At 54.4% G+C, this 25,429-nt stretch overlaps 1 protein-coding gene across 1 annotated transcript; it reads left to right on the plus strand.

Moving 5' to 3' along the window:
- Positions 1 to 611: 611 nt before the first annotated feature.
- Positions 612 to 24,875, plus strand: ERBB2 (erb-b2 receptor tyrosine kinase 2). Its single transcript, XM_052657295.1, has 27 exons — positions 612 to 923; positions 7,632 to 7,783; positions 8,888 to 9,101; positions 9,830 to 9,964; positions 10,248 to 10,316; positions 10,483 to 10,598; positions 10,724 to 10,865; positions 11,735 to 11,854; positions 12,116 to 12,242; positions 15,250 to 15,323; positions 15,411 to 15,501; positions 15,748 to 15,947; positions 16,313 to 16,445; positions 16,536 to 16,626; positions 17,226 to 17,386; positions 18,811 to 18,858; positions 20,432 to 20,570; positions 20,653 to 20,775; positions 21,065 to 21,163; positions 21,425 to 21,610; positions 21,729 to 21,884; positions 21,977 to 22,052; positions 22,366 to 22,512; positions 22,841 to 22,938; positions 23,137 to 23,325; positions 23,607 to 23,859; positions 23,991 to 24,875. The coding sequence occupies exons 1-27, from the start codon at positions 851 to 853 to the stop codon at positions 24,344 to 24,346; spliced, it is 3,768 nt and encodes a 1,255-aa protein (XP_052513255.1). The 5' UTR covers positions 612 to 850; the 3' UTR covers positions 24,347 to 24,875.
- The last annotated feature ends 554 nt before the right edge of the window (positions 24,876 to 25,429 follow it).

Below are 25,429 nucleotides of genomic sequence, written 5' to 3' on the forward strand. Positions count from 1 at the left end.
AATTTGACTCTTTCTCCAAACTTGTGCTGCTGCTGCTAAGTCGCTTCAGTGGTGTCCAACTCTGTGCGACCCCATAGACAGCAGCCCACCAGGCTCCCCCATTGCCCTCTCCATCTCCAAACTTGTAGACTCCCTTAAAACCATGCTTTTCAAAGTGGAAAATATACCTAAAAGATTCCAGAAAGGTATGCCAGTGAGTCCTAGATGCCACAGATTAAACGCAAAACATCCCCCTCCTTGACTAACATTTTCACTTGAGGATGTGCTAGGAAAACCATTACTTGGTATTAAATAGGCATCTGATGGAGTAGGATGCAAACGGCCAGGAGTGTTTTAAGATAAAACCTGTGATTTAAAAGAAAGTTCAGGATGGCAAGCTAAAGTGTTTGTCCCAGACTCTCGGGGACGGGAGGCGCGATCACCCTCCTCTCCTTTTGCGGGGGGTTCCTCCATGGAAACGGGCGAAAATTGCTGCCGGCGTCCGGGCGCTGGGAGCGACGCACCCAGGCCTGCGCGGAGAGAGGGAGAAAGTGAAGCTGGGAGTTGCCACTCCCAGGGACTTGCTGGAATGCGGTTGGAGGGGGTGGGGGTGGGGGGGCGAGCTGAGAGCGCGCTTGCTCCCAAGCACAGGAGGAGGAGGGCTGCCTTGAGGAAGTACAAGAATGAAGTTGTGGAGCTGAGATTCCCCTCCGTCGTGCCCACGGAGCCAAGACGAGCCCCTGAGGCCGCCGACCGCTCCAGCGCCCGGTGCCTTTTCCGGCGCTAGCGCCCGGCCCCCGCCTCTCGCCCGCCAGGCGCCCTCCCCGCCCGGTCCAGCCGGAGCCATGGGGCAGGAGCGGCAGTGAGCACCATGGAGCTGGCGGCCTGGTGCCGCTGGGGGCTCCTCCTCGCCCTCCTGCCCCCCGGAGCCGCGGGCACCCAAGGTGGGTCTGGGGTAGGGAGGGCAGGGAGCGGCGACAGGACCCTGCCGCCTGGGGACCCTGCCGCCTGGGATCCCTGCCGATGTCCCCGGGCAGGCGCGGGTAGCGGGGGGCATCGGAGCTCCCTGATCGCAGGTTTCAGATAGTCGGGGCGCTCGGAGCCGCCGGCCCTCGGCTCGGAGGGGCCAGAGAAAGTGGGGTAAGGGGGCGATTACGCCGGAGCGGCTCTAGATGGGAGCGGCGCTTTGCAAGCTCCGCGAACTTGTCATAAAAGTTCTCTGAAGTTATTCAGAAAGTTTCCCTCAAAGGGTGAATTGCATGGTGTGTGGTGTTTTCCCCTTTCTTGAGCCCCTCAAGCTCCTCTCTCAAAGCCTTTCCAGTTGGCAACCTCCGCCTCCAGACTGGACTGGGCTGGATTCCTGGGGGTCCCTTCTACCCGGCCCCCTCCCCGCCCCCTTTTGGCCAAGTGGCTTGAGTTACTCCGGCTTCGGGCCGGATTGGGGTGCGGAAGGGGGAGGTGGGGAAAGCAACCTGTCCAGTCGGAGCCGGGGAGCCGAGGGTGGCCAGTCCAACTGCAGCGTTGCCTCACCGGAGCCGGGGGTGGGGGAAGGGGAAGAAGTTTGTTTTGAACAAGTTTCCTTAGGGCCGACCTAGGGACTGTGTGCTTTGTCACTTGGAAAGCGTGGGCCACGGTGGGGTGGCCGTGTGTTTTCTGGTCTGGGGCATTAAAACGGGAGGATTCTGAGGGAGGGACTGCTGGGCAGTGGGAGGGAGAGGGGGTAGCTAAGGAACAGGGAGAGACGCAGGTGTGCTGGGCGCCAGGCCCATCTGCTTTTCCTTTATGCTGTATGTAGGGAAGAGGGGGGGACTATGTGTCTTCCCCATCTGTCCATGTAGATGCATAATGATTAAAGCTAACACGTATGGGAAATGCACCCTGTACTAGGTGCTGTGCATGTTTGCCTGGGTTCCCTCCTTTTATCCTCAGAACAACCCTGTAAGAGAAGTCCTACCACTGTTCCCAATTTCCAGGCAAAGACCTGGGCTTCAAGAGGTGAAGTGGCAGGAAGTAATTGGTGGGTCCTGGATTGGACTCCAGCTTCCCCACCAGCTCAGCGGTAAAGAATCTACCTGCCAGTGCAGGAGATGCAGGTTCGATCCCTGGGTCAGGAAGATTGGCAACCCACTCCAGTATTCTTGCCTGGAAAATCCATGGACAGAGGAGCCTGGTGGGCTACAGTCCATAGGGTCACAGAAGAGTCGGACACTACTTAGTGTCTAAACAACAACAGATCAGATCCAGGCAGTTGGACCCCCAGCCACACCTTGGAAAGCACTGGATTCATCTACCGTGAACACTGGGGGACACTGGGCCCTGCATCGCCGGGTTGTGGGGAAGCCAGAATGAGAATGTATTAGGAGTGGAGGCTGGTCTCCACCGATCAGGGAGTCTGGAGAAGGGGTGGGTGTTGGCCTGTTTGTGTGTGCCCGAGGGCCCCTCTGTCAGAGCTTTGCTGTGTTATCTGAGGGGCTGCTGTGTCAGGGTGTTCTTGAGTTGTGTGGTCTATGTGTTTGTGTGTCTGGGCTTTGTGTGGCCTCACGGCGGTCACCCTGCTGAACTCTGCCCTCTCAAGGAACTCCCTCTAGAGCTGCTGTAAACAGCGGGAGGTGGCCCCACGCCGCCTTCTCTCTGAGCAAGGAGCCTCCTCCCCATTCCTTCCCTGTTTCCCAGGCGGGCTTTTGGCGGAGAAGAGTGAGGCAAGTCTGGGCTGCCAGGCCGAGCTGCTGCCCTCCTCACCTGGGCCTGGGAGTTGAGCAGGTGGAGCGCAGCTAGGTTGCTGCAGTATTGGGTGCTGGGGGCTCCTCAAGGCTTCCTCACGCCTCGGCCCACAGTGCTGGGTGCTGTGAGAGGCATGTTGTGCAGGGAAATGGCTAAAATGGCAGAGACCCACCCAGCTGCCTCTAGCACTCCCAGTATATGCCAGGGCTGAGGGGGAAAGGGAGATGGGGGAAAAGCCCAGGGGTTTGGGATTTTCTTTTCTTACAGTCAAGGTTTTGTAAAGTGCAGCAAACACATCTTGGACAGACCATAGTTTAATTCCTGAAGGATTCTCCCCCACAGCCTCCTTCCTTGTTTTTGCTATACTTAGAGAAAGTAACCTCGTTCTACTATTCAATAAAAAATAATAATTGAAAGCTAGGCTCAAATGCCAAAAGAGAAAATACATTGTATTACAAAGTCAAATACAAAGCGCTTTTCATTTTCTCTTGGTTTGGAATTACCCAGACTCCTGCTTTATGGACTTAACTTTTAGAAAAGTGCGGCATGCTTCCTATTTGCCAAGTTCTCATCCATTACAGTGTCATTGCTTCTCTGCAACAATCCTGTGAAGCTGGAGCACAGATGAGAAACTTGTCTGAAGCTCAGAGAAACAAAGTGACTTAGCCAAGGCTTCCCAGCAACCCAGTAATGTCCAGGGCATTTTGGGACTCTGGTGAGGAGTCATTAGAGTTGATCAGAGGGACTTCTCTGGTATTTCAGTGGTTAAGAATCTGCCTTCCAATGCTGGGAACAGACCTTAGATCTTTGCTTGGGGAACTAAGATTCTCTCATGTCTCGGGGCAACTAGTGAGCCCAAGAGCCCCTGCACTCTGGAGCCCGAGCACGCCACAACTAGAGAGAAGCCCGCACACCACCAGGAAAGATCCCGCATGCTGCAACTAAGACCAGACAGAGCCAAAAAAAAATTGTTGATCAAAGTGTTACGCAAAGCCTCAGGGGCAGTCAGGTGGCCAGACTAGGGCAGAGGTGCTGTTTTGTTATTGTGGTGAAAATAAGGGTGAGCTGCGCCCCCAGCCCTAGTTTCCCTCTTGGCTTTGGGGTTCCTCCCTTCCACGTCCAGGCCATGTCTGCCCTCCTCTTGTGCCCTCTAGGATTGGCAGGGGATGGAAGGCCAGAGTGGGGCAGAGGCCAGTGGGACCAACAGGGCTGCAGGCGAGGGAAGGACCGGTGTGGGGCTGGCGCTGGGGCTGGTATAGGGCCAGGCTGGGTGTTCCTGCCCCTGGTGCTAGCATGATCGGCAAAGAGATTCCCCCCATCTGTACTGTGGGAAGCCCCTCCATGTTGACACCTCCATCTTTCAGTAGGCCACCTTTTCTCCCCACCCCTGGGATGAGAGGCGAGGTAGGGAGAGGGGTGTGTGCTCTCTTAAGGAGTGGGAGAATTATAGCCAATGGTTGTGTTGCCCCAGCTCTGTTGACAAAGGCTTGTCATGTTTGCACACTGTTTCTTGATTCATTATCTCATTTAACTTTCATGTAATTTCTCTGCAGAGAGTAAGAGTTGTTATTGTTTATTATCCGCACCTTACAGCCAGTCAGGTCAGCAAATATTCACTGAGCGCCTGCTACGTCATAGGTACTGCTAGGCATACAGGTGGATCTGATTTGACCTCTGCCCTGGAAATCCAGGGACTTTATCAGGGTTACACTGTGAGCAGCCCCTCCAGGGTTCTGGCCTAATGAGCTGAGCCCAGGCCCCGGTCTGATCCACCAGGTGTGTGTGCTAGGTGAACCTTGGTGTCACTGGAATGGGCTCTGGCCCCATGGGTCTAAGACAGGTGAGCTTTGGGGAAGCAGGCAGTGTTCATGGAAAAAAAGAAGTGTTGGCTTTTGTGCTGGTGAGCAAGAGAGGCAGGTGAGGCTGAAGGCTGGTGAAAAGGAGAGAACCCACTTGAGAGCCCCCTAGAGCTGGGACTTGACCACTGACATTCAGTTAGAGAAACTTGGGGGCTGTGACCAGCCTCTGGGCAGAGGGCTGGTCACAGTGACCTCAGCTGGTCCCTTTTGGTTTGGAGACTCTTTTTTTTTTTTAACTAATTAATTAATTTTTGGCTGTGCTGGGTCTTGGTTCTCGCGTGTAGGCTTTCTCTAGTTGCGGTGAGCAGTGGGCTACTCTCTAGTTGCAGACCTAAGGCTTCTCACTGCAGTAGTGTCTCATTGTGGAAGACGGGCTCTAAAGTACATGGACTTCAGTAGCTGTGGCTCACAGGCTGTAGAGTGCGGACTCAGTAGTTGTGGCACACGGGGTTAGTTGCCTCGTGGCATGTGGGATCGTCCTGGAGCAGGGATTGAACCTGTGTCCCCAGCATTGACAGGTGGATTCTTAACCAACAGACCACCAGGAAAGCGCTGGTTTGGAGACTCTTGCTTGGAGTTCATTCTTTCATTCCACAAACACTTATCCAGGGCTCATTGTGTTCTTGGCTCTGGTCTGGTCCTGCCTCGCACTGTCTTTGCTCCAGAGATTTGGCTCCTGAAGGGCAGGTGCTCTGGAGACAAAGCTCTCCTGTGTGGGACAAGACCTCCTATTCTGGAGGAAATCACTGAGGGAGAGTGGATTTGGGGACCACGGTGAGGACTGAGGAGAGGATACGAGTGAGAAGATGGGGGTGTAGAAGTGCTTCTTGGTTTCATGTCAGGTTGGGGGTTATTAGTCCCCAGTCCTCCAGGGAGTAGGTCTCAGAGTCCCAACTTTACCACCTGTTGCAAACAATTAGTCTTTATTTTTTGGCCACATGTGGGATCTTCATTCCCCAACCAGGGATCGAACCCACACCCCCTGTATTGGAAGCTCAGTCTTATCACTAGACCTCCAGGGAAGTTCCCACAAGCACTTAGTCTTAATCAGATTCTAAACGGCCACAAACAAACCCGTGGGGCGGGGCTCCCTCTCTTTCTGGTCCTCCCGCCCAGCTCAGCCACTCAGGCCTGGAGCCTGTTGTAATCAGTGGCATCAACAGAGCTGGTGTGTATTTACCTTTGCACAGGGTGTGGGGTGGGGCATGTGTGCAGTTAGGCCTAGTGGAAGGAATGTGGGATCTAAAGTCGGGCAGACTCCAATTCAAATCATGCCTCTATTGCTCACAGCTTTATGATCTTGGAAGCATAATTCCTGGCAGCCTCAGTTTCCTTCTTTGCAAAATCAGGGTTGCAGATCCCAGCCTGTGGAGGCTGAGGCTCCACCCAGAGTGCATGCCCAGCACACAGTACATGCTCAGTTGCCCCTGTTGCCCCCAGGGTTCCTGTTGTTGTTTTCCTATTGCCCAGCTACCGCAGCTGGTGTGTCCCTTCCAGGCGGCAGAGGCCGCAGGGGGTGGAGACGGCCCCTGCCCCAGCTCTGCCGGTCCCTGTCCCTGGCCTGGGCTAGGGCCTTGGGGTCCAGACCTACAGACAGCTGTGCCTACAAAGCAGCTGAAGCTGCTGAGGCCGGGGGAGGTCCTGGCAGCGGGCGTTATTTTGGGCCTGGCCGGCCACCCCCGGATCCTGTTTCTCTTGGAAGTCTGCGGGGAGGGACCCTTAAGTTCTATTTCTGGGCCCTCCCCTTCCTCCCTCTTTGCTTCCTTCCCTCCCTGGCTAGAGGGGTGGGAAGAGAGACCACTCTGGGTGTTTCTGGGAGGCTGCCTGCTTGTAGCTGTTGACCCAGGCCAGACCCCTGGGGCTTGTTTCCCCAGCCTTTCCTCCGATTTCTGGGGGCAGAGGGTATCTCTTATTACCTCTCAGGATTTGACCTTAGGCTCCAAGTTGTGGGGAAGGCAGAAGGAAGCCCTGGTGTCAGACCCCACGGTCAGCCATTGTGCTGTCCCCCTGAATCTGCACGTAGTCCATGGGAGGTGGAGTGGAGACCAACAGGAATTCCAGGCAGCTCAGGCACCTGTGGATCTGTGGATCAGGGGGTGCCCTCCACCCACCTCCCCCGGCACACCCTCCTGGGCAGGACGCGCCAGGTGATTCATCTTCTCACCAGAGCAGAAAAACAAGTTCCACTGGGCCCTTTAATCTCCCCCCTGCTGGTAGGCATGGTGCCAGCTGCTCCCAGAGTGCCCCCTTACCAGGGATAGTTCACCCTTTCCAGTGTCCCTGGACTTAGTGGGTACTTCTGGTCTCAGGGACACTGGACTGGGGTCCAGGTGGGCTGGGTAGCAGTTCATCTTGATGCCGCTTGGCTGGTGGTTGACAGTGGGCAGGTACACAGGGCTGACGTAGTGCCCTTGTGGCAGGAGTTTCGTGGCACAGATTCTGCCAGCTGGTTCTGGAGTCTTGCCCTGAAGAGGTGACAAGGGTGAGGTACCAGCAGAGGAGGCTTTGGAGCAGGCAGCACTCTGGCTCAGCGTCTGCAGCTTGGGTCCAGATACCCAGTTGGGATCTGACACTCCTTTGCTCTGCCTGGGGAAATCCCAGAAGTCCCTGCAGTGACCAGGCCACTGGTGGTCCCCAGGCCCCAACTATGACTCGAACTGACCCTCCTTCCCCACTTTCTGGGTGGCATTGCGGGGGTGGGTATGTCTTGCCAGGAGGTTGGCATGTGAGTGGCATTGTTTGCTCGGGAAAGGGGCAGGGGGTATCCAGAGGATTCATGATTCATCATCGCCTCTCTTGGGGGATTTTTACCCATTGGCCCTGAGTCGTGCCTTTGGGACAAAAGAAAGCTTTCTTTGCCAGCCAACACCCTGGATAGAATGGGCAAGCTCCCTAAGGCTGGCCCAGTGGGACCCCCTCTGGATGCTCAGGATGGAGCAAGTTGGCGGGGGGAACCTCCTCCCTGATTTCCCTCCTTTTCCCATATTTGCACACTTTCTTTTGCTGTTGCACGTGGCCGGTTGGAGAAGCTCACTGCGCAGGCCTTTTGACCCATCTTCTCTGTTCTGCCAGTGTGCACCGGCACAGACATGAAGCTGCGGCTGCCAGCCAGTCCCGAGACCCACCTGGACATGCTGCGCCACCTCTACCAAGGCTGTCAGGTGGTGCAGGGTAACCTGGAGCTCACCTATCTGCCTGCTGATGCCAGCCTCTCCTTCCTGCAGGTGAGGCCCATGGGCAAGACCCAGCCAGGCCCTGCTTCCTGCTGGGCTGAGCCCTCTGCCTGCAGATGGGTGGTAGAAGAAGGTTCCCCGCCTTACATTTTCTCTTTCGTTGTGGCTCCTGAACCGGGAAGTCATTTCTGATGTCTCACCCCATCTGTCCTACACTAAGACCAGCTGACTCTCTGTCTACAGTGTGGCTGACTGTGGACGTCTCTGGGTGGAATGCATCTATTCCTGGGCTATATTTTTTGCTCTCTCACCAGCATGATCACCTTCCCTTGTCCAACTGTCCCAGCCACTGTCCCCCTCGTATCTGGAGTAATGAAAGCCCTGGCAGGTTCTGAGTCCAGTTCTGCCATTGACAAGCCCTGTGAATGTGGTCTAGCCCCTGGTTTCACTGGATCTCAGTTTCCCTATCTGTATATTGGGAGCCATGAGTGCTTCTCTGGTGGCTCAGATGGTAAAGAATCCACCCGCAGTACAGGAAATCCGGATACAATCTCTGGGTCAGAAAGATCCCCTCGAGAAGGAATTGGCTACCCACTCCAGTATTCCTGCCTGGAGAATCCCATGGACAGAGGAGCCTGGTGGGCTACAGTCCATGGGGTTGCAAAGAACTGGACACGACTGAGTGACTAATACTACATTGGGAGCCATAGGCATACTTGGACTCCTCCTGGGGAGCCCATTTAGAATATCATGTGGGAAATATATGTGAAAGGGTCAGGAACAGGCGAGCGAGTGGAAGCCAGCCTCTGTGTTGTGTCCCAGAGCAGGGCCAGGTGTGCGATGCTTAGTCCATTGAATCCCAGACATCATCACGTCCAGGCATTTCCTTTACAGATGGAACAGCTGAGGTGTAGAGAGGGTGGGGTGCCCACAATTTACAGAGTGCTGCCCCCACCCCCTCATTTTCTTTCTTGATCATACTAGAATTTGGTCCTAGAACCTGGTTTGGGGAGGTGGTGGGCAGACTGCTTGGCAGCTGGGCCCTTGCCCAAGATCCCCAAGCACAGGGGACCTTGAGGAGGTCTTGGGGGTTGGATGGTAAGTGGTCCAGGGCCTGACCTTCCTCAGCCCTCTCCTCCTCTGTCCCTTTCCCAGGAAATCCAGGAGGTGCAGGGCTATGTGCTCATCGCTCACAATCGAGTGAGTCAGGTCCCACTGCAGAGACTGCGGATCGTGCGAGGCACCCAGCTCTTTGAGGAACACTACGCCCTGGCCGTGCTTGACAATGGAGACTTTCTGGAAGGTGCTGCACCTGCTGCGGGCACGGCCCCAGGAGGGCTGCAGGAGCTGCAGCTGCGAAGCCTCACAGGTGGCCATCTTTATCCTTGAAACTTTCTGCTGGTTACTGAGAGCTAGCCAGGGGTCCCTACTAGCCAAGGGGCGACTGTGAGTCAGAACTGGGGTCCCGTCCGGACGGATGCAGGTGGAACTAGGAAAGGCGCCCTTGTGAAGATTCAAAAAGATTGCCCCTCTTCCCAGGAAGTCACAGCTTGCACCAGCCCGCATAGTTTGATGATTAGGATGCAGGCTGGATTTTTGCCCACTTCTTGGCCGAGTGCACATGTACAGTGAACAACCTGTGTAACTGTACGTGGCAGCCCTGAAACAGACAGTGTTTCAGACTCTGAGTGCCCGGTGCTTTGCATGCATAATCCCATCACTCCTGCCATAATCCTGCAAGGGAAACATCAATGTTCTCATTTTACAAATGAGGAAACAGGTTTATGGAGGATAAGTCACACAGCTGGGTAGTGGTGGTGAGGCTGGGTTTCACACTCTTTTAACTGCTAAGCCGTGTGCACACAGTAGAGGTGGAGGAGAGGAGGCGGCGGCATGGGCAAGTCACTCCCCCCCGGATCTTTGTTTGTGGGTGGTATTGACAAGGCTCAAAGATGCTGAAGGGGTGTTCTCTGCTCCCTGAGGAACCTGGGGTGTATTTCAGAGGCCTGCTCCACTTTTAGAAGGCAGGCAGGCCCCAGGGGAGATAAGAAGATGCCAAATGGGGGAAGAAGCCCCTGATTATTGCCCACCCCACAGAGATCCTCAAGGGAGGGGTCTTGATCCAGCGGAACCCCCAGCTCTGCCACCAGGACACGATTTTGTGGGAGGATATCTTCCACAAGAACAACCAGCTGCCCCTCAAGCAGATAGACACCAACCGCTCACGGGCCTGTAAGCCTCGCTGCCCCCTGCCTGCAGCCGCCACCCTTTGTCATGCAGCCCAGCGACCCCAGACTCCTGGCTTACTCCTTGTGCCCCTCTGCTGCCGCACTAACAGCACCCGTCTCCCCTTTCTCTGCATCTCTTCATCTCTGTGGGTCTCTGTCCTGTTTTTCTCTGCTTCTAGATCATGCCTCTGGCTTTGAGGTTCTCTTTTCCTGCCTGGGTCTGCCCCTCACTGTGCATTTCACGTCCTGGTCTCGGTCTCTCTCACTGCCTCTGTTTCTTCCTCCAGGCGCACCCTGTTCTCCAGCTTGTAAAGCTCCCAACTGCTGGGGAGAAAGTTCTGAGGACTGTCAGAGCTGTGAGTTACAGGGCGGCCCAGGGCCTGGAGGGCGGGGGCTGAGTGACACGGGAGGGGCTGTGCCAGCCCTCGGCCTCTTCCCTGGGGCAGGAAGTCTCCCCAGAAGGTGGTGCTGGTGAGGGGCTGGTGCCTAGACTGCCGCCCAGCCCTCATCCCGCCTTGACAGTGACGCGGACCGTCTGTGCCAGTGGCTGTGCCCGCTGTAAGGGCCCACAGCCCACCGACTGCTGCCACGAGCAGTGCGCTGCCGGCTGTACTGGCCCCAAGCACTCTGACTGCCTGGTATGTGCCCCCTGGGCCCCAGCCCTCAGGCTGCAAGGGGAGGGGCATCCCATCCAGTGTTGTTCTATGGCTCTTGGCACATCAGGGCCAAACAACCCAGTGCCCGCCCACTGCCTGTCCCCCAGGCCTGCCTCCACTTCAACCACAGCGGCATCTGTGAGCTGCACTGCCCAGCTCTGGTCACCTACAACACGGACACCTTCGAGTCGATGCCCAACCCCGAGGGGCGTTATACCTTCGGTGCCAGCTGTGTGACCGCCTGTCCTTGTAAGTGCTGGGGAGAAACACAGTCTTAGTAATTTTGCTGGGGAGTTTGGTTTATATAAATGGGAACATGTTGTGATTAGTGTCTGCCACTGGCTTTGGAGAGCTCGCCATGGCAGTTTGTGTCAAGCTGCCCAGTTCTTTAAACAGCAGCGGAACAGGTGGCGGCAAATAGGAGCAGCTAAGAGCCCATGCTCAGGAGGCTTGTGTTCAAGACCTGGCTCTGCCACTTACTAGTCATGTGAGCTTCTTGCTGCATCTCGGTTTCCTCATCTGTTAAATGGGGGCAAAAACAGTCCTGCTCTCGTAAGGTGGTCATGAAGTTTAAATGAGTTAATATTTGTGAAGCTCTTACAACTGTGCCCAGCCAATACTCAGCACCCCTAAATGTTAACTTTTATTCTATGGTCAGATGGATCTGAGTTTGATTTATTAGCTCCCCTGTTTACTGATAAGCATTCAGAGACTGGCTTTGGATCTGGGGACTTCTTTTCTCCTCTTGTGGGAGACAGCAGTGGGCTCTTGGGTGCTGGTCATAACTTTCCCATGGTGGGCTCGAGTACAAAGTGTAGGGTCAGGCCATTTGGGTTCACATCCTGGCTCCTCCACTTTCTAGCGCAATGACCTTGAGTAATTTACAGAAAACTCTGTGCTTTGATTTCCCTTTTGGCAAAATGGTAATCTAACTGTGCCTATCACATAGGGCTTCCGTGAGGAAAGGATGAGTGTCCAGGGCTCAGGCATGTTGTCAGGGCATTTCAGCCTCAGTTGATACCATTCTTATTGTACTGCTTGGGCATGGTGACGCGACTCATGGTGGGTGTGGGGGTGAAAGGCCAGGATACATGGACACACGGTCTTGACCTCCTCAGACAACTACCTGTCTACGGATGTGGGATCCTGCACCCTGGTTTGTCCCCTGAACAACCAAGAGGTGACAGCTGAGGATGGAACCCAGAGGTGTGAGAAATGCAGCAAGCCCTGTGCCCCAGGTACCCAGTGGTTGCCCCCCGAAACAGCCGGCCTGGCCTAGCCCACTGCGCCACCCTTCCTCAGACTGTCCCTGGGACCCAGTCCTTTTCTCCCGCTGATTGCCCCTGGCCCTTCCCCGAGCTTCCCACAAGTTCCCCTGTGTCTCTTGTCAATGTGGGGAGGGGGCACGTGGACCCAGGAGGGGACTGTGGACAGAATCCGGGAGGTTGAGTTCCTGGCGCTCCATGTGGAGGCTGAATGCCCCTGCCTCCTCCCCACAGTGTGCTACGGTCTGGGCATGGAACACCTGCGGGAGGTGAGGGCGGTCACCAGTGCCAACATCCAGGAGTTTGCCGGCTGCAAGAAGATTTTTGGGAGCCTGGCGTTTCTGCCAGAGAGCTTTGCAGGGTAAGTATACTCAAAGTGAAGGGTGGACTCACAGCCTGAGACAGCATTAGGGCAGTCACTGAATCCGGAGGTGGCAGTGTTGCTAGGGGGTGGTGGGAGACCCAGGATACAAAGGAAGCTGGGGGAAGCCCAGCTTGGCTGGGGGGTGGGGGTGGGGATGGGGGGAAGGGGGCGGGGGTGGGGGCAGGGGAAGGGTTTTCTCTTTGTCTTTGGTTTTTGTTTGTTTGTTGTTTTTGGCCACATCATGTGACTGGCTGGATCTTAGTGCCCAGACCAGGGATTGAATCTGGGCCCTTGGCAATGAAGGGGAGGAGTCCTAAATGGACCACCAGGGAATTCCTGGAGTTTTTCTCATAAATGACATGTTATCTATAAACATGCACTTGCTTGTATGGAGGTTACCCCATCCAGATAAAGTGAAATTCTCTGTGAGTTCATAGTAGCTTTATTCAGAATGGCCGCAAACTGAAAAGAATGCGAATGTCTATCAACAGCTGGACTTCCCTGGTGGCTCAATGGTAAAGAATCCATCTGCCAGTGCAGAGGATGCCAGTCTGATCCCTGGGCTGGGAAGATCCCCTGGAGGAGGAAATGGCAGCCCCCTCCAGTATTGCTTGGGAAATCCTATGGTCAGCGGAGCCTAGAGGGCTAAGCTCACGGTGTAGCCAAAGAGTTGGACATAACTTAGTGACTAAACCAACAACATCAGTAGCTGAATGAATAAACCCAGCTTACCCTTGGACCTCATGGGTTTGAACTGCTTGTGTGTGTGCTAAGTCACTTCAGTCATGTCTGACTCTGAGACACTATGGACTATAGCCCGCCAGGCTCCTCTGTCCATTAGATTCTCTAGGCAAGAATACTGGAGTGGGTTGCCACGCCCTCCTCTAGGGGATCTTCCCAACCCTGGGATCGAACCCATGTATCTTATGCCTTCTGCATTGGCAGGTGGGTTCTTTACCACTAGCACCACCTGGGAAGGCCTTTGAACTGCTCGGGTCCATTTAAATATGAACTTTTCCCAGTAAATCCATACTGCAGTACTGCACAATCTGGAGTTGCTTGAATCTGCAACTGTGGATACCGAGGGCTGACTATATAGTTATACCGGGGTTTTCAACTTCATAGACGGGTTTGGTGCCCCTAACCCAGGCATTGTTCAAGGGTTAACTGTAAAAAATGATATATCCTTAGAGTGAAATTCTCAGCAATAAAAGAAACAGCCTATGGATACACAGAATAACATTATGTTAGGACTTTCCTGGTGGTCCAGTGGTTAAGACTTCGCTTTCCAATGCAGGGGGTGCGGGTTCCATCTCTGGGGAGCTAAGATTCCCCCATGACTTTTGGCCAAAAAAGAAAAAAAGGAACATAAACAACAATAAACACTATTGTAACAAATTCAATACAGACTTTAAAAATGGTCCACATCAAAAAAAATCTTAAAAATATTATGAAAAGTGAAATAAGTCAGATGAGAGGTCCACACTGTGTGATTGCCATTGTTCTAGCATAGGCAAAACCACTGTGTGGTAACACAAATCAGAACAGTGATTGTGCCGGGGTGAGGGCCTGGAAAGGAACACAAAGGAAATTTCTAGGGTGATGAACATGTTCTGTAAATCACTGGTGGAGGTGGATATGTGAATGGATGCATTTGACAAAACTCATCAAGCTGCACACTAAGAATCTGTGTGGTTTCTTGTATGTGAATTATACTTCAGTAAAAGTATGTATTACAAAAAGGAGAAAATTCTCTTCACTTCCTCCACCTCTACTCCCCTTTCAGGAGACCACTGGTAACAGTTTGTGTGTATTCTTCTAGACCATTCATACATATATAGACATGCATGCACAGAGAAATGTAGTTCTAATAATTTTGGGGGGGAGAGGTTGATTTAAAATGTGAGCCTGCTGTGAATATTGTCTGCCCGTAGCTTTGGAGAGCTGGTTATGACAGTGAGTTCATGTTCAGCTGCCTTGTTCTTTCAACAGCAATGAAGCAGGTGGCAGCCAACAGTAGCAGCTAAAAGCCCAGGCTGCCTGGGTTTGACACCTGTCTTCTACCACTTACTAGTCATGTGGCCTTCTTGCTGTGTCTCAGCTTCCTCATCTCTTAAATGGGGGCAGAAGTAGTCCTGCCCTCATAAGGTTGTTATAAATTTTAAATGAGTTAATATTTGTAAAGCTCTTAATAGTATTTTCTTGCCCAGAAAATACTACTTGTTTGGCCAAAAAGTTCATTCAAGTTTTTCCATAACATCATATGGAAAATCCCAAACAAACTTGTTGACCAATCCAACACATGCTCCTAAATGTGAATTTTTCATCAATAGTCTGAATAGATCAGGGTTACATTTAACAGCTCCTCATTTACTGATGGAATATTTAGGTATTTAATTTAAAACATTAAAAAAATTTTAATTTCTTTACGTTTTTTATTGTCCCTCTAACAAACAGTTCTCCCTTGTACATGCCTCTGGAAACAGGGGCCAATGTCTCTCTAGGGCACATTCCTAGAAGTAGAATTTCTAGATCAAAGGATGTAAGTATTATTTTGATAGATCCTGCCAAACTAGGGCCTGGGCTTTGAAGCTCAGGATGAGAACAGCCAGCCTTGATGGGCAAAGGGTTTAAGTGGAGGGGACGTGGGGGAGGGTGACAGGGCCAGCTTGTGGAGCAGGTTGTACCCACCCCCTTCCTGGCCCTGCTGCTGCTGCTAAGTTGCTTTTGTTGTGTCCGACTCTGTGCAACCCCATAGACGGCAGCCCACCAGGCTCCCCTGTCTCTGGGATTCTCCAGGCAAGAACACTGGAGTGGGTTGCCATTTCCTTCTCCAATGCGTGAAAGTGAACTCGCTCAGTCGTGTCCAACTCTTAGCGACCCCATGGACTGCAGCCTACCAGGCTCCTCTGTCCATGGGATTTTCCAGGCAAGAGTACTGGAGTGGGGTGCCATTGCCTTTTCCGCCTGGCCCTGCTGACTCCTTCCCTAATCCTTCTTCTAGGGACCCAGACTCTAACATCACCCCACTGCAGGCTGAGCAGCTCAAAGTGTTTGAGTCTCTGGAGGAGATCACAGGTGGGCCCTGTCTCTCTGAAGCCTGCTCTCATGGGGCTGGGGGTTCTCATCCTGGCCCCATACCCTAGCCTCACCCTGTGCCTGCAGGTTACCTGTACATCTCAGCATGGCCAGACAGCCTGCCTGACCTCAGCGTCTTCCAGAACCTGCGAGTAATCCGGGGACGAGTTCTGCATGAGTGAGCACCAGGGGAGGGGGTCCCTGCCGAGAGAGGAGCTGCCCAGGGAGGCCTGGGAGAAGTTTTGGGTGTATGTATAGTGAAGAGAAGGGGGTTCCTGTTCTCCGAGAACTCCAGCAGCAACCTTTCCATGGGAGTTTGCAGTGTGTGCTGGGGACAGGAGGAAGGCGAGGGCAGTTCTGGCTGATGGGGGTGGTCAGCAGTGCGCTGCCCCCTTGCATTTGAGCACCACCTCCCCTCCCACAGTGGTGCCTACTCGCTGACCCTGCAAGGGCTGGGCATCAGCTGGCTGGGGCTGCGCTCGCTGCGGGAACTGAGCAGCGGGCTGGCCCTCATCCACCGCAACGCCCGCCTCTGCTTCGTACACACGGTGCCCTGGGACCAGCTCTTCCAGAACCCCCACCAGGCTCTGCTCCACAGCGCCAACAGGCCAGAGGATGAGTGCGGTAAGACAGCCCGGTGCTGCATGCTCCGCGTCTGCCAGCGCGCGGGCGCGCCCAGGGGCCTCTGGCGGCAGCAATCTGGGACTTCCCTTGTGCATGTGTACTGCCCGTCCCAGGTGCACCATCGCTGACCCAGCTCTGGCTGGCCTGGCCTCTTGGCGTGGCTTCTAGCTGGGTCCGGCACGCTGCCTTGGCACCCCTCCCCTCCCTTTCCTCTGTTCTTGGAACCTCAGAACTTTCTGCCTGCTGTCCTGCCTCTCTAGCCCAGAGCCACGCCCCTAAACCCCGCTCCCCAACCCCCTACCCCCGCCTCCGTGGGACCTGGAACCTCCCATGAGTCCCCTCTGACCCCTTCCTTCTCACTGCAGTGGGTGAGGGCCTGGCCTGCTACCCACTGTGCGCCCAAGGGCACTGCTGGGGTCCCGGGCCCACCCAGTGCGTCAACTGCAGCCAGTTCCTTCGGGGCCAGGAATGCGTGGAGGAATGCCGAGTACTACAGGGGTACGCCGGGCGGAGGAGGGGGCGGCCAGGAGGTGGGGGAGGTGCGCAGGGGCTCCTTCCAGACCCCTTCACTGGCTGTGCTCCCCTCAGGCTTCCCCGGGAGTACGTGAAGGACAGGTACTGTCTGCCGTGCCACCCCGAGTGTCTTCCCCAGAATGGCTCAGTGACCTGCTTTGGCTCGGTGAGGTGCTTGTGGGCTCAGAGCTAAGTGGTGGGAAGCAGGGTGGGGTTGTTGGGGGGGGGGGGGGGGCAGCTGCCAGGGACCTGGCCAAGTCCAGTGAAATATCCCTGGGGAGGGCTCCAAGCCCAGGCCTGAACAGTAGGAGAGTGGAAGGAGGCTGGGATGCTGGGAACGGCAAGAACTGTGGACCCTGAGACCCTTCCGACCATGCAGAAGGCCCAAGGGAGCCTGTGCACGTGGTTGTGGCAGTGCCAAGGCGCTTAGACCTGGGCGCTCAGGCATCAGATTACCTGGATTCAAATCCAGGTGTCACTTCCAACCCCAGTTGGCTCATTTGTGAAATCAATGTTATGCTAGTACCCACCCCATTAGGATACAGTAAGAATTAACTTAAAATAGGGTTTGGCACTGTGCCTGAGCACCAGGGAGCTGGGTGCAGAACAGGGGCAGCAGACATAGCAGGTCTGGGGCTGTTCCAAAAGCAAGGTGAAAAGTGCTGCTGAGTGGCCATGGGAAGCACCAAGGGGACCCAGGGGCCTGATCTTGCTGCCCCAGGGGTATCGGTGCCAGCCCCCCACAAACCCTTTCTTCCCTCCCAGGAGGCTGACCAATGTGTGGCTTGTGCCCACTACAAGGATCCTCCCTTCTGCGTGGCTCGCTGCCCCAGTGGTGTGAAGCCTGACCTCTCCTTCATGCCCATCTGGAAGTTTCCAGATGCGGAGGGCATATGCCAGCCATGCCCCATCAACTGCACCCACTCGTGAGTCTGAGGGCCTTCCCCATATAAAGAAGGGCTTGTTCCAGGAGCCTCTCTGAGGCTCTTATTGTAAAAAGTGGGACATCTCTGCCTTTGCTTACCCCAAGGCCCTTAACATTTTTATCTTTTTTTTTCCTGACCACAAAAGTAATACATATTGTTAAAATTTTTTAAATTAAAGCATGAAGGATAAATTAATAGTATTAACAGTTCTATTCCACTGTTAATAACTTGCCATATTTTCCCTCCAGTTTATATGTGCACATGCTAACATATCTATTATTATATAATATATAAAATATGTTTATATATTATTTTTATTCTCCAATTCTTATCTGTGCACGTTCTAGTCTATATTTCTTTTTACAAAAATAGGAGCATAGACCATACCTATTGTTTGCAAATTGCTTTTTCTCACGTAACACTGCAGTTTTTCTTGCAATGCTTTTTCATGTCCTAATATAGTGATCCGCCCTGTTCTTTTTATTTTTTTACTTAGTTGTTTTTGATAACACGTGGAACACGTGCATAGATTCTTGTAAGACACATTTTCAGCAGTATCAAAGTAAACAGTGTAAAGCAGAAGTGCCCTTTCTCCCACTGCCCCTCCCCTCCCTGGAGAGAACTACCAGGTCACTCTGGAATGTGCATTCCTCCAGGCTTTTCTGCACATATTTACATAAGTGCATTTTACGTATATGTTACGTTGAGTCATATAAGATTGCTGTTTTTAGAAGTCAAAAATGATCAAGAAACAACAGTTTCATCTAGCTCATCTATTTCTAAGCAATTTCATTTGACTCATACACTTTGCTCCCCCACACCTTCCCCCCTTTATGCATCTTGGAGGTCCTTTCCTGTGAATGCATATCAATCTAACTCCTTTTTTTTTAACTACTCAATCTGCAGTATGGATGTAGAGTTATTTAGTTGTGTCCCTGCCTGAGAGTACTGACTGAACTTGTTTCCGTTTTTCTCTTTTTGGCAGTTTATTGCACTTGAGCTCCATGTACAAGTGAGCATCTTGTACATGCCCCCTAGTGTACAGGTGTTGGCATTTTCAGGGTTTATCCCCAGAGGTGGAACCGCTGGGAGGACAGGAGGAACCGCAGGAGTTTGCCCGACTACAGTAGTAGTTTACACTGGCATCCTCTACAGAGGAGATGGCTAAGCTCTTGGACTCGATGCTCCTTTGGGTGCCGCCACTTCCTTCCCACCACAGGGAGGTGCAAATGATATGGGTTTACAGACTGGAGGACTCCCCCGTGGGATGGTAGAAAGAGCCCTGGTGACCTCGAACCCAGTTTCTGCCTTTGTCAAGTGGGGATCATAACCCAGTCACACCCACCTCCTGGGATCCTGTGAGGCTGGAGTGAGTGCAGGAGGTGGTTCCCAGCCTTGTTGACGGGACTCTCTCTCTCCTGCAGCTGTGTGGACTTGGATGACAAGGGCTGCCCCGCCGAGCAGAGAGCCAGGTCAGCCTGGTCCCCAGAATGCACCCCACATTGCCCTCAGTCCCCCACTGACCCCTGGGTGGTCCCTGCTGCTAGGTGTCATGTCCTGACATGACACGTGTCCTCCCCAGCCCACTCTTCCACTGTGGATGCTTCTTTCAGTTAGCTTCAACTAGGGGATGGAGGGGCTTCCCAGGTGGTGCAGGGGTCAATTGGCCTGCTAGTGCAGGAGACACAAGAGACCGCGGTTCAATCTCTGGGCTGCGAACATCTCCTGGAGTAAGAAATAGCGACCTACTCCAGTATTCTTGCCTGGGAAATCCCATGGACAGAGAGGCCTGGCTGGCTACACTCAACGGGGTTGCAAAGAGGTGGACACGACTGAGAGGCTGAGCACATATGCACACACACATGCAGTGGGTGGAAGGCCTGCTTGGCTTGCTTGGGGGTCAGGGGGTAGGAAGACACCCAGCACCTCCCCACCCTCCCTGTATAGCTGGGGGTCTCATAAGGGACATAGGCAGCCTTCAACTCCCTGGGACTCGAAGCACGTTGAGAAGAGAGCATAGCTGCAGCACTGAGGGAGAGACAGTGAATACTTCCCTGGGGTCAGTGGGAGGCTTCAGGCACATGAGCTAGGTTTTGAAAGAGGGGCAGGAATGTCACTTGTATTAGGAGGAAAGCAACCAAGCAGCATGGTGAGAGGTGTCCAGAAAGTCTAGGATGTATTTGCTGAAGATTCTGCTGTGGTGGGTAACTGACTAAGCACAGAGGAAGGAGTAGGGGGTGAAGTCTGAGTCAGTTCAGAGCCGGATCTGGAGGGCATAGGCTCTCCCCTACCATGAGGCCGCAGGCCCTGTGATGTCCATCACTACCATCGTTGGACTTGATTTCTAGGCAGAGGGGTGTTTTGGGAAGGGTTTTAGGGAGAAAAAGATCGGAGTGTGTCCTGAGTAAGCATTTGTCCATGACATAAGGGTCCATTTGAGGTCTGTGATAAGCCAGCCCTTGGCTAAGCAAGGGAGGGGAACAAGGATGACAAGGATGTAGGGTCAGTGCCCAGGAGATCCTTCTATCCTAGGATAAGCAGAGTCTTGAAAGATGACCTCATGCAGAAATGGTGATCCAGGCAGAAGTATTATAACAACGGCTGGGAAATTTGGAAATCGTGACCTATGGGTGAAAATTTTGGCTAGAACATCAGAATCACTGTGTGCACATTCCTGGGCCCCACCTCATACCACAGTCAAAATCTCTGGAGGGTGGAGCTCCACACTCTCACAGGTTGACAAGAACCCTGGGCTAGAGCCATGGGCAAGAGCATAGACAACTTGGAGATGTAGGTGTAGAGGTTTCGAATCTTAGCAAGGAGTCTGGACTTTATTTCCCAGGCAGTAAGGAGCCAAGAGAGATTGTAGCGTAGGTCAGACAGGATGGGAGCCTGTGGGTCACCCTTCTGACTTCCCTTTCCAAATGCCAGTGACAGTCAGCCCCCTCTCCCTCCTCCCCCCCCACCGCGCCCCACCGTGGGACCCCTTCGTCCCCCCTGCCCCAGACTGGTCCCCCAATCCATGATCCTGGCTCTTGCCCCCAGCCCTGTGACATCCATCATTGCCGCTGTGGTGGGCGTTCTGCTGGTTGTCCTTGTGGGGCTGGTGTTCGGCATCCTCATTAAGCGAAGGCGGCAGAAGATCCGGAAGTATACAATGCGGAGGCTGCTGCAGGAGACGGAGGTGAGGCGACCTGAGGGCCTCTCGCGAGCTCTGGGGTCTGCGGCCCAACCTGCAGCACTGACACACTACCCCCTCACCCCAGCTGGTGGAGCCCCTGACGCCCAGCGGAGCGATGCCCAATCAGGCTCAGATGCGGATCTTAAAAGAGACAGAGCTGAGGAAAGTGAAGGTGCTAGGATCTGGAGCTTTTGGCACCGTCTACAAGGTCAGGGGTGGGGCCAAAGTCCCCGGGTGGGCGGTCCTAGAGGATGCTGCAGGGTGTGGCGGAGGGTGTGTTGGGACAACAGCCAGGAACCGCGGGTGGTGCAGTTGAGTACGGCACTTAAGGATATGGGATTGGTGGTGGCCAGTGGGTCTACATGGTGAGGCTGCTGCTAAATAATGGGATTGGCCCAAGGGTTGGGGAGGGAATTGGGAGCACAAGCAGTGACCCCAAGTAGGATGGCTGCAGGTTGATCTGGCTGGTCCTTCTGCTCACATCCTCCTCTGCCCAGGGCATCTGGATCCCCGATGGGGAAAATGTGAAAATCCCCGTGGCCATCAAGGTGTTGAGGGAAAACACATCTCCCAAAGCCAACAAGGAAATCTTGGACGTAAGCCCTTCCACCCTGTCCAGCTAGGGGTACGGGGGACTGGGCTCTCTCTCTCTTCACTGGGGTTTTGGGGGACACCCTGTGATTCCCCCAAATGTCTACTCTTACCCTCCCTAGTCTGTGGGCGATGGTTCTGATTTGTGATGAATGGGATTGGATTGGCTGAGGGCCCGTTATCATGGCTTAGCCCTTGGGAGGGGTGTGTGGTGGTTGGGGGTTAGTGGTTTCCCATACCCTCTCAGTGTGTGCCCTTGTTTCCAGGAAGCATATGTGATGGCTGGTGTAGGCTCCCCATATGTGTCCCGCCTCCTGGGCATCTGCCTGACATCCACAGTGCAGCTGGTGACACAGCTTATGCCCTATGGCTGCCTCCTCGACCACGTCCGAGAACACCGTGGGCGCCTGGGCTCCCAGGACCTGCTGAACTGGTGTGTGCAGATTGCCAAGGTATGCACTTTGGGGGCCAGGGCTCTGCAGGTGCCCTTGGGGAGCAAGCCTCTGGATAGGGAGGTTTCCTGGGAGAGTTTTGGCAGAGCGAGGTCCACACTGATGCCTCTGACCCCAGGGGATGAGCTACTTGGAGGATGTGCGGCTCGTGCATAGGGACCTGGCTGCCCGGAACGTGCTGGTCAAGAGTCCCAACCATGTGAAGATAACAGACTTCGGGCTAGCTCGGCTGCTAGACATTGACGAGACAGAGTACCACGCAGATGGGGGCAAGGTTAGAGGAGCAAACCGAGAAGAGGGGGAGTGGGGTCTGGCCCCTGGGAGAACTCAGACCTGGTTGGAGGACTTCCTTCTCTGCTCTACCAGGTGCCCATCAAGTGGATGGCATTGGAGTCCATTCTCCGCCGGCGGTTCACCCACCAGAGTGACGTGTGGAGCTATGGTGTGTGATGGAGTGGGTAGGGAGGGTGGACAAGGAGCCATGGCCCTGGGGAGAATGTGGGTGGAAGGATGGGGTGAACCGATAGACACCTTTAGTATAAATGTGAGAAGGAAGAAAGTGGCTGCCAGTGCCTCAGGCTGCCAGAGTCTGTGTGCTTCCCAGGGACTGGGAAAAGACCAAGTTATCTCCTGTCCTTTGGCACTGCATCTTTCCTCCTTCCCCCATGGTGCCAGGCTCTTCATGGAGCCTCTGAGGCTCCATACACTAAAGCTGCCTCTGGTCCTCCCACCGCTTTACCCCATCTCTGCCCCAGGTGTGACTGTGTGGGAGCTGATGACTTTTGGGGCCAAACCTTATGATGGGATCCCAGCCCGGGAGATTCCTGACCTGCTGGAGAAGGGAGAACGGCTGCCCCAGCCCCCCATCTGCACCATTGATGTCTACATGATCATGGTCAAATGTACGTTCTTGAGCTGTGTTGGCTGCTTGGAGGAGGGGTGGGTGGTCCTGGGCGGATGGGCCTACAAGGGGCATGGGCCAAGAGCATGGTGATATGGTTAATGGAGTCTCAGAAGGCTCTCCCTGCCCTTTTACAGCACCAGTCCAGAGGAGCTAGCGAGGGCCAGCTAGGAAAAAAGACTGATCCAAAGTAAAAAGGAGAAACTGGTAGATTCTCTATCATCAGAGGGCTTTGGACTCTAGGGTTGTCTAGACTGGGCGTGAGGGTGAGGGGCGCTGCATGCAGGCTGCAGCCAGAACTGAGATGCCGGGCTCTTGCCCACCCCCAGGTTGGATGATTGACTCTGAATGTCGGCCGAGGTTCCGGGAGTTAGTGACTGAATTCTCCCGCATGGCCAGGGACCCCCAGCGCTTTGTGGTCATCCAGGTACTGAACCTTTCACCCCATCCCTGCCTATGGCTAAGAGCACTCTCCCTTCGAAGGGAGGAAAGGAAGAATGATTCCTGGGTCCCAGGCCTCCAAGCTCCTGCCTGACTCATCAGACTTCTAGCCCTCCCTGAGCCACCCCCAGGAGGCTGTGTACTGGGCTGGGGAGAGGCTGCCATGTGTCTCCCTCCTCCCCAGAATGAAGACTTGGGCCCTGCTAGCCCCCTGGATAGCACCTTCTACCGCTCGCTGCTGGAGGATGACGACATGGGCGACCTGGTGGATGCGGAGGAGTACCTGGTACCCCAGCAGGGCTTCTTCTGCCCAGACCCTGCCCCAGGAGCTGGAGGCACGGCCCACCGCAGGCACCGCAGCACATCCACCAGGGTTAGTGCTCCCATCGCATGGTGTGGGTGTCGTTGGTTACCTCCCAACTCCAGTGGACCAGGGTTCCTTCCTCCGATGTCCTCCAGCCATTACCTCTCATGAAGGAGGCCCCATTTTCCCTAGGAAGGATTCTTACTGCTTTCCAACCGTGATCCCATTCTTTCTACCATGCCTCTGTCATACATCAGAGATGATTTATCTCCTGGGACTCTGTCACTTCCCATGGAGCCTCCATCTCAGATCCATGAATGACCTCCCTTTTGACCTTCTCTTGTCCTCAGAGTGGTGGTGGTGAGCTGACACTGGGGCTGGAGCCCTCTGAGGAGGAGCCCCCCAGATCTCCGCTGGCACCTTCCGAAGGGGCAGGCTCTGATGTGTTTGATGGCGACTTGGGAATGGGGGCGGCCAAGGGGCTGCAGCCCCTCCCCCAACACGACTCTAGCCCTCTACAGCGGTACAGCGAGGACCCCACAGTACCCCTTTCTCCCGAGGCTGATGGCTACGTTGCCCCCTTGACCTGCAGCCCCCAGCCCGGTATGAAGTCAGGCTCGAGCTGAGAGGTGGGGGTTGGGGGTCCTCTGCCCAGGGCCTGCTGCAGGGCAGTGGTAGCAGCTGGGACACACAGATTTCACCCTCTCACAAGATTCCTTCTCTTGTCCTTTCAGAATACGTGAACCAGCCAGAGGTTCGCCCACAGCCCCCATCACCCCTAGAGGGTCCTCTGCCGCCTCCTCGACCTGCAGGTTCTACTCTGGAAAGGCCCAAGACGCTCTCCCCTGGGAAGAATGGGGTTGTCAAAGACGTTTTTGCCTTTGGGGCTGCTGTGGAGAACCCCGAGTACTTGGCACCCCGGGGCAGGGCCGCCCCTCAGTCCCACCCTTCTCCAGCCTTCAGCCCAGCCTTTGACAACCTCTACTACTGGGACCAGGACCCATCAGAGCGGGGCACTCCATCCAGCTCCTTTGAAGGGACCCCTACGGCAGAGAACCCTGAGTACCTGGGCCTGGACATGCCAGTATGAGCCAAAAGGCCAGGGCCACTGAGGCCCTGCTGAACCCTCAGGGCATGTGGAAGGCCTGACTTCTGGCCCACGTCGGCACCAGGCAGGGAGCAGGCCCTTGGATCATGTCCAGGGGAGCCTGCCACGCCAGAAATCTCCTTTCCTACTTCAACTCCTAGGTGGCTGAGAGCGGCCCAGCCTGACTTCTTCCAGACCCTTGGCACTGAACGACTTAGGGAGGCTGGGCCGAGTGCGAAGAAGGCCCCAAGGGGGTGTCTAGGAACTACAGCAACCCATTCAGAGACTGTCCCTGAGACCCAGCTCTGTCCCTGGGAAGGAGGGAGCAGCAGCAGCATCCAGATCCAGTCCTTGTACAGACTTTTTTGGTTTTGTTTTTACTTATGTTTTTTTGTTTATTTGTTTTTTTAAAAATGAAATAAGGACTCGGTGGAGAGTGGGTATTGGAGCAGGGGCATCCCTGGGGTTGGGGGAGGGATGTCCTCCACACTCACTTTCTCCATTTGCAAATATATTTTGGAAAACAGCTGGACACCAGCCTATGTCTAGGGGTGGCTTGGAGCTGTCCCCTTACTGCTCACCTCCTAACTTACATTCAGTTCATCTTTCCTGGAGGGACTGGCTAGGAATCTTGGGAAAGCTTGAATTAGGAGCCTACTTCCAGTTTTCTGGCTCTTGGGTTGCGGGGAAACTGGGAGTTGGGATTGTGATCTGAGAGCTCTTTGAAAAGATCATTCTTAGGAAAAAAAAGAACTCCTAAGGCCACCCACCCACCAGAATGGGGTAATTTCCTCTCTGTAGGTAGGGGGAGTCAGGGAAGGACAGAGGAAACAAGATGCACTGTTGACTCATTTTTCTTGCCTTGGCAAGGAAATCACTGAATTAAGAGTAGCTAGGGACAGGGAATCGTGCAGTCCATGGGGTCGCAAAGAATCAGACATGACTTAGTGACTAAACAAATCCAGAAAAAACCCACCCACCCAGCCAGCACAGTCATGTTGGTGGCACAAAGGTTGGGCTGGCCTCTGTCCCCCCTTCCTCCCTCCTCACAGTCCCAAACTGGACATAAGACACACACTAGTGGGG

This window comes from Budorcas taxicolor, chromosome 19 (genome assembly GCF_023091745.1).
Source record: "Budorcas taxicolor isolate Tak-1 chromosome 19, Takin1.1, whole genome shotgun sequence".
Classification (NCBI taxonomy): domain Eukaryota; kingdom Metazoa; phylum Chordata; class Mammalia; order Artiodactyla; family Bovidae; genus Budorcas; species Budorcas taxicolor.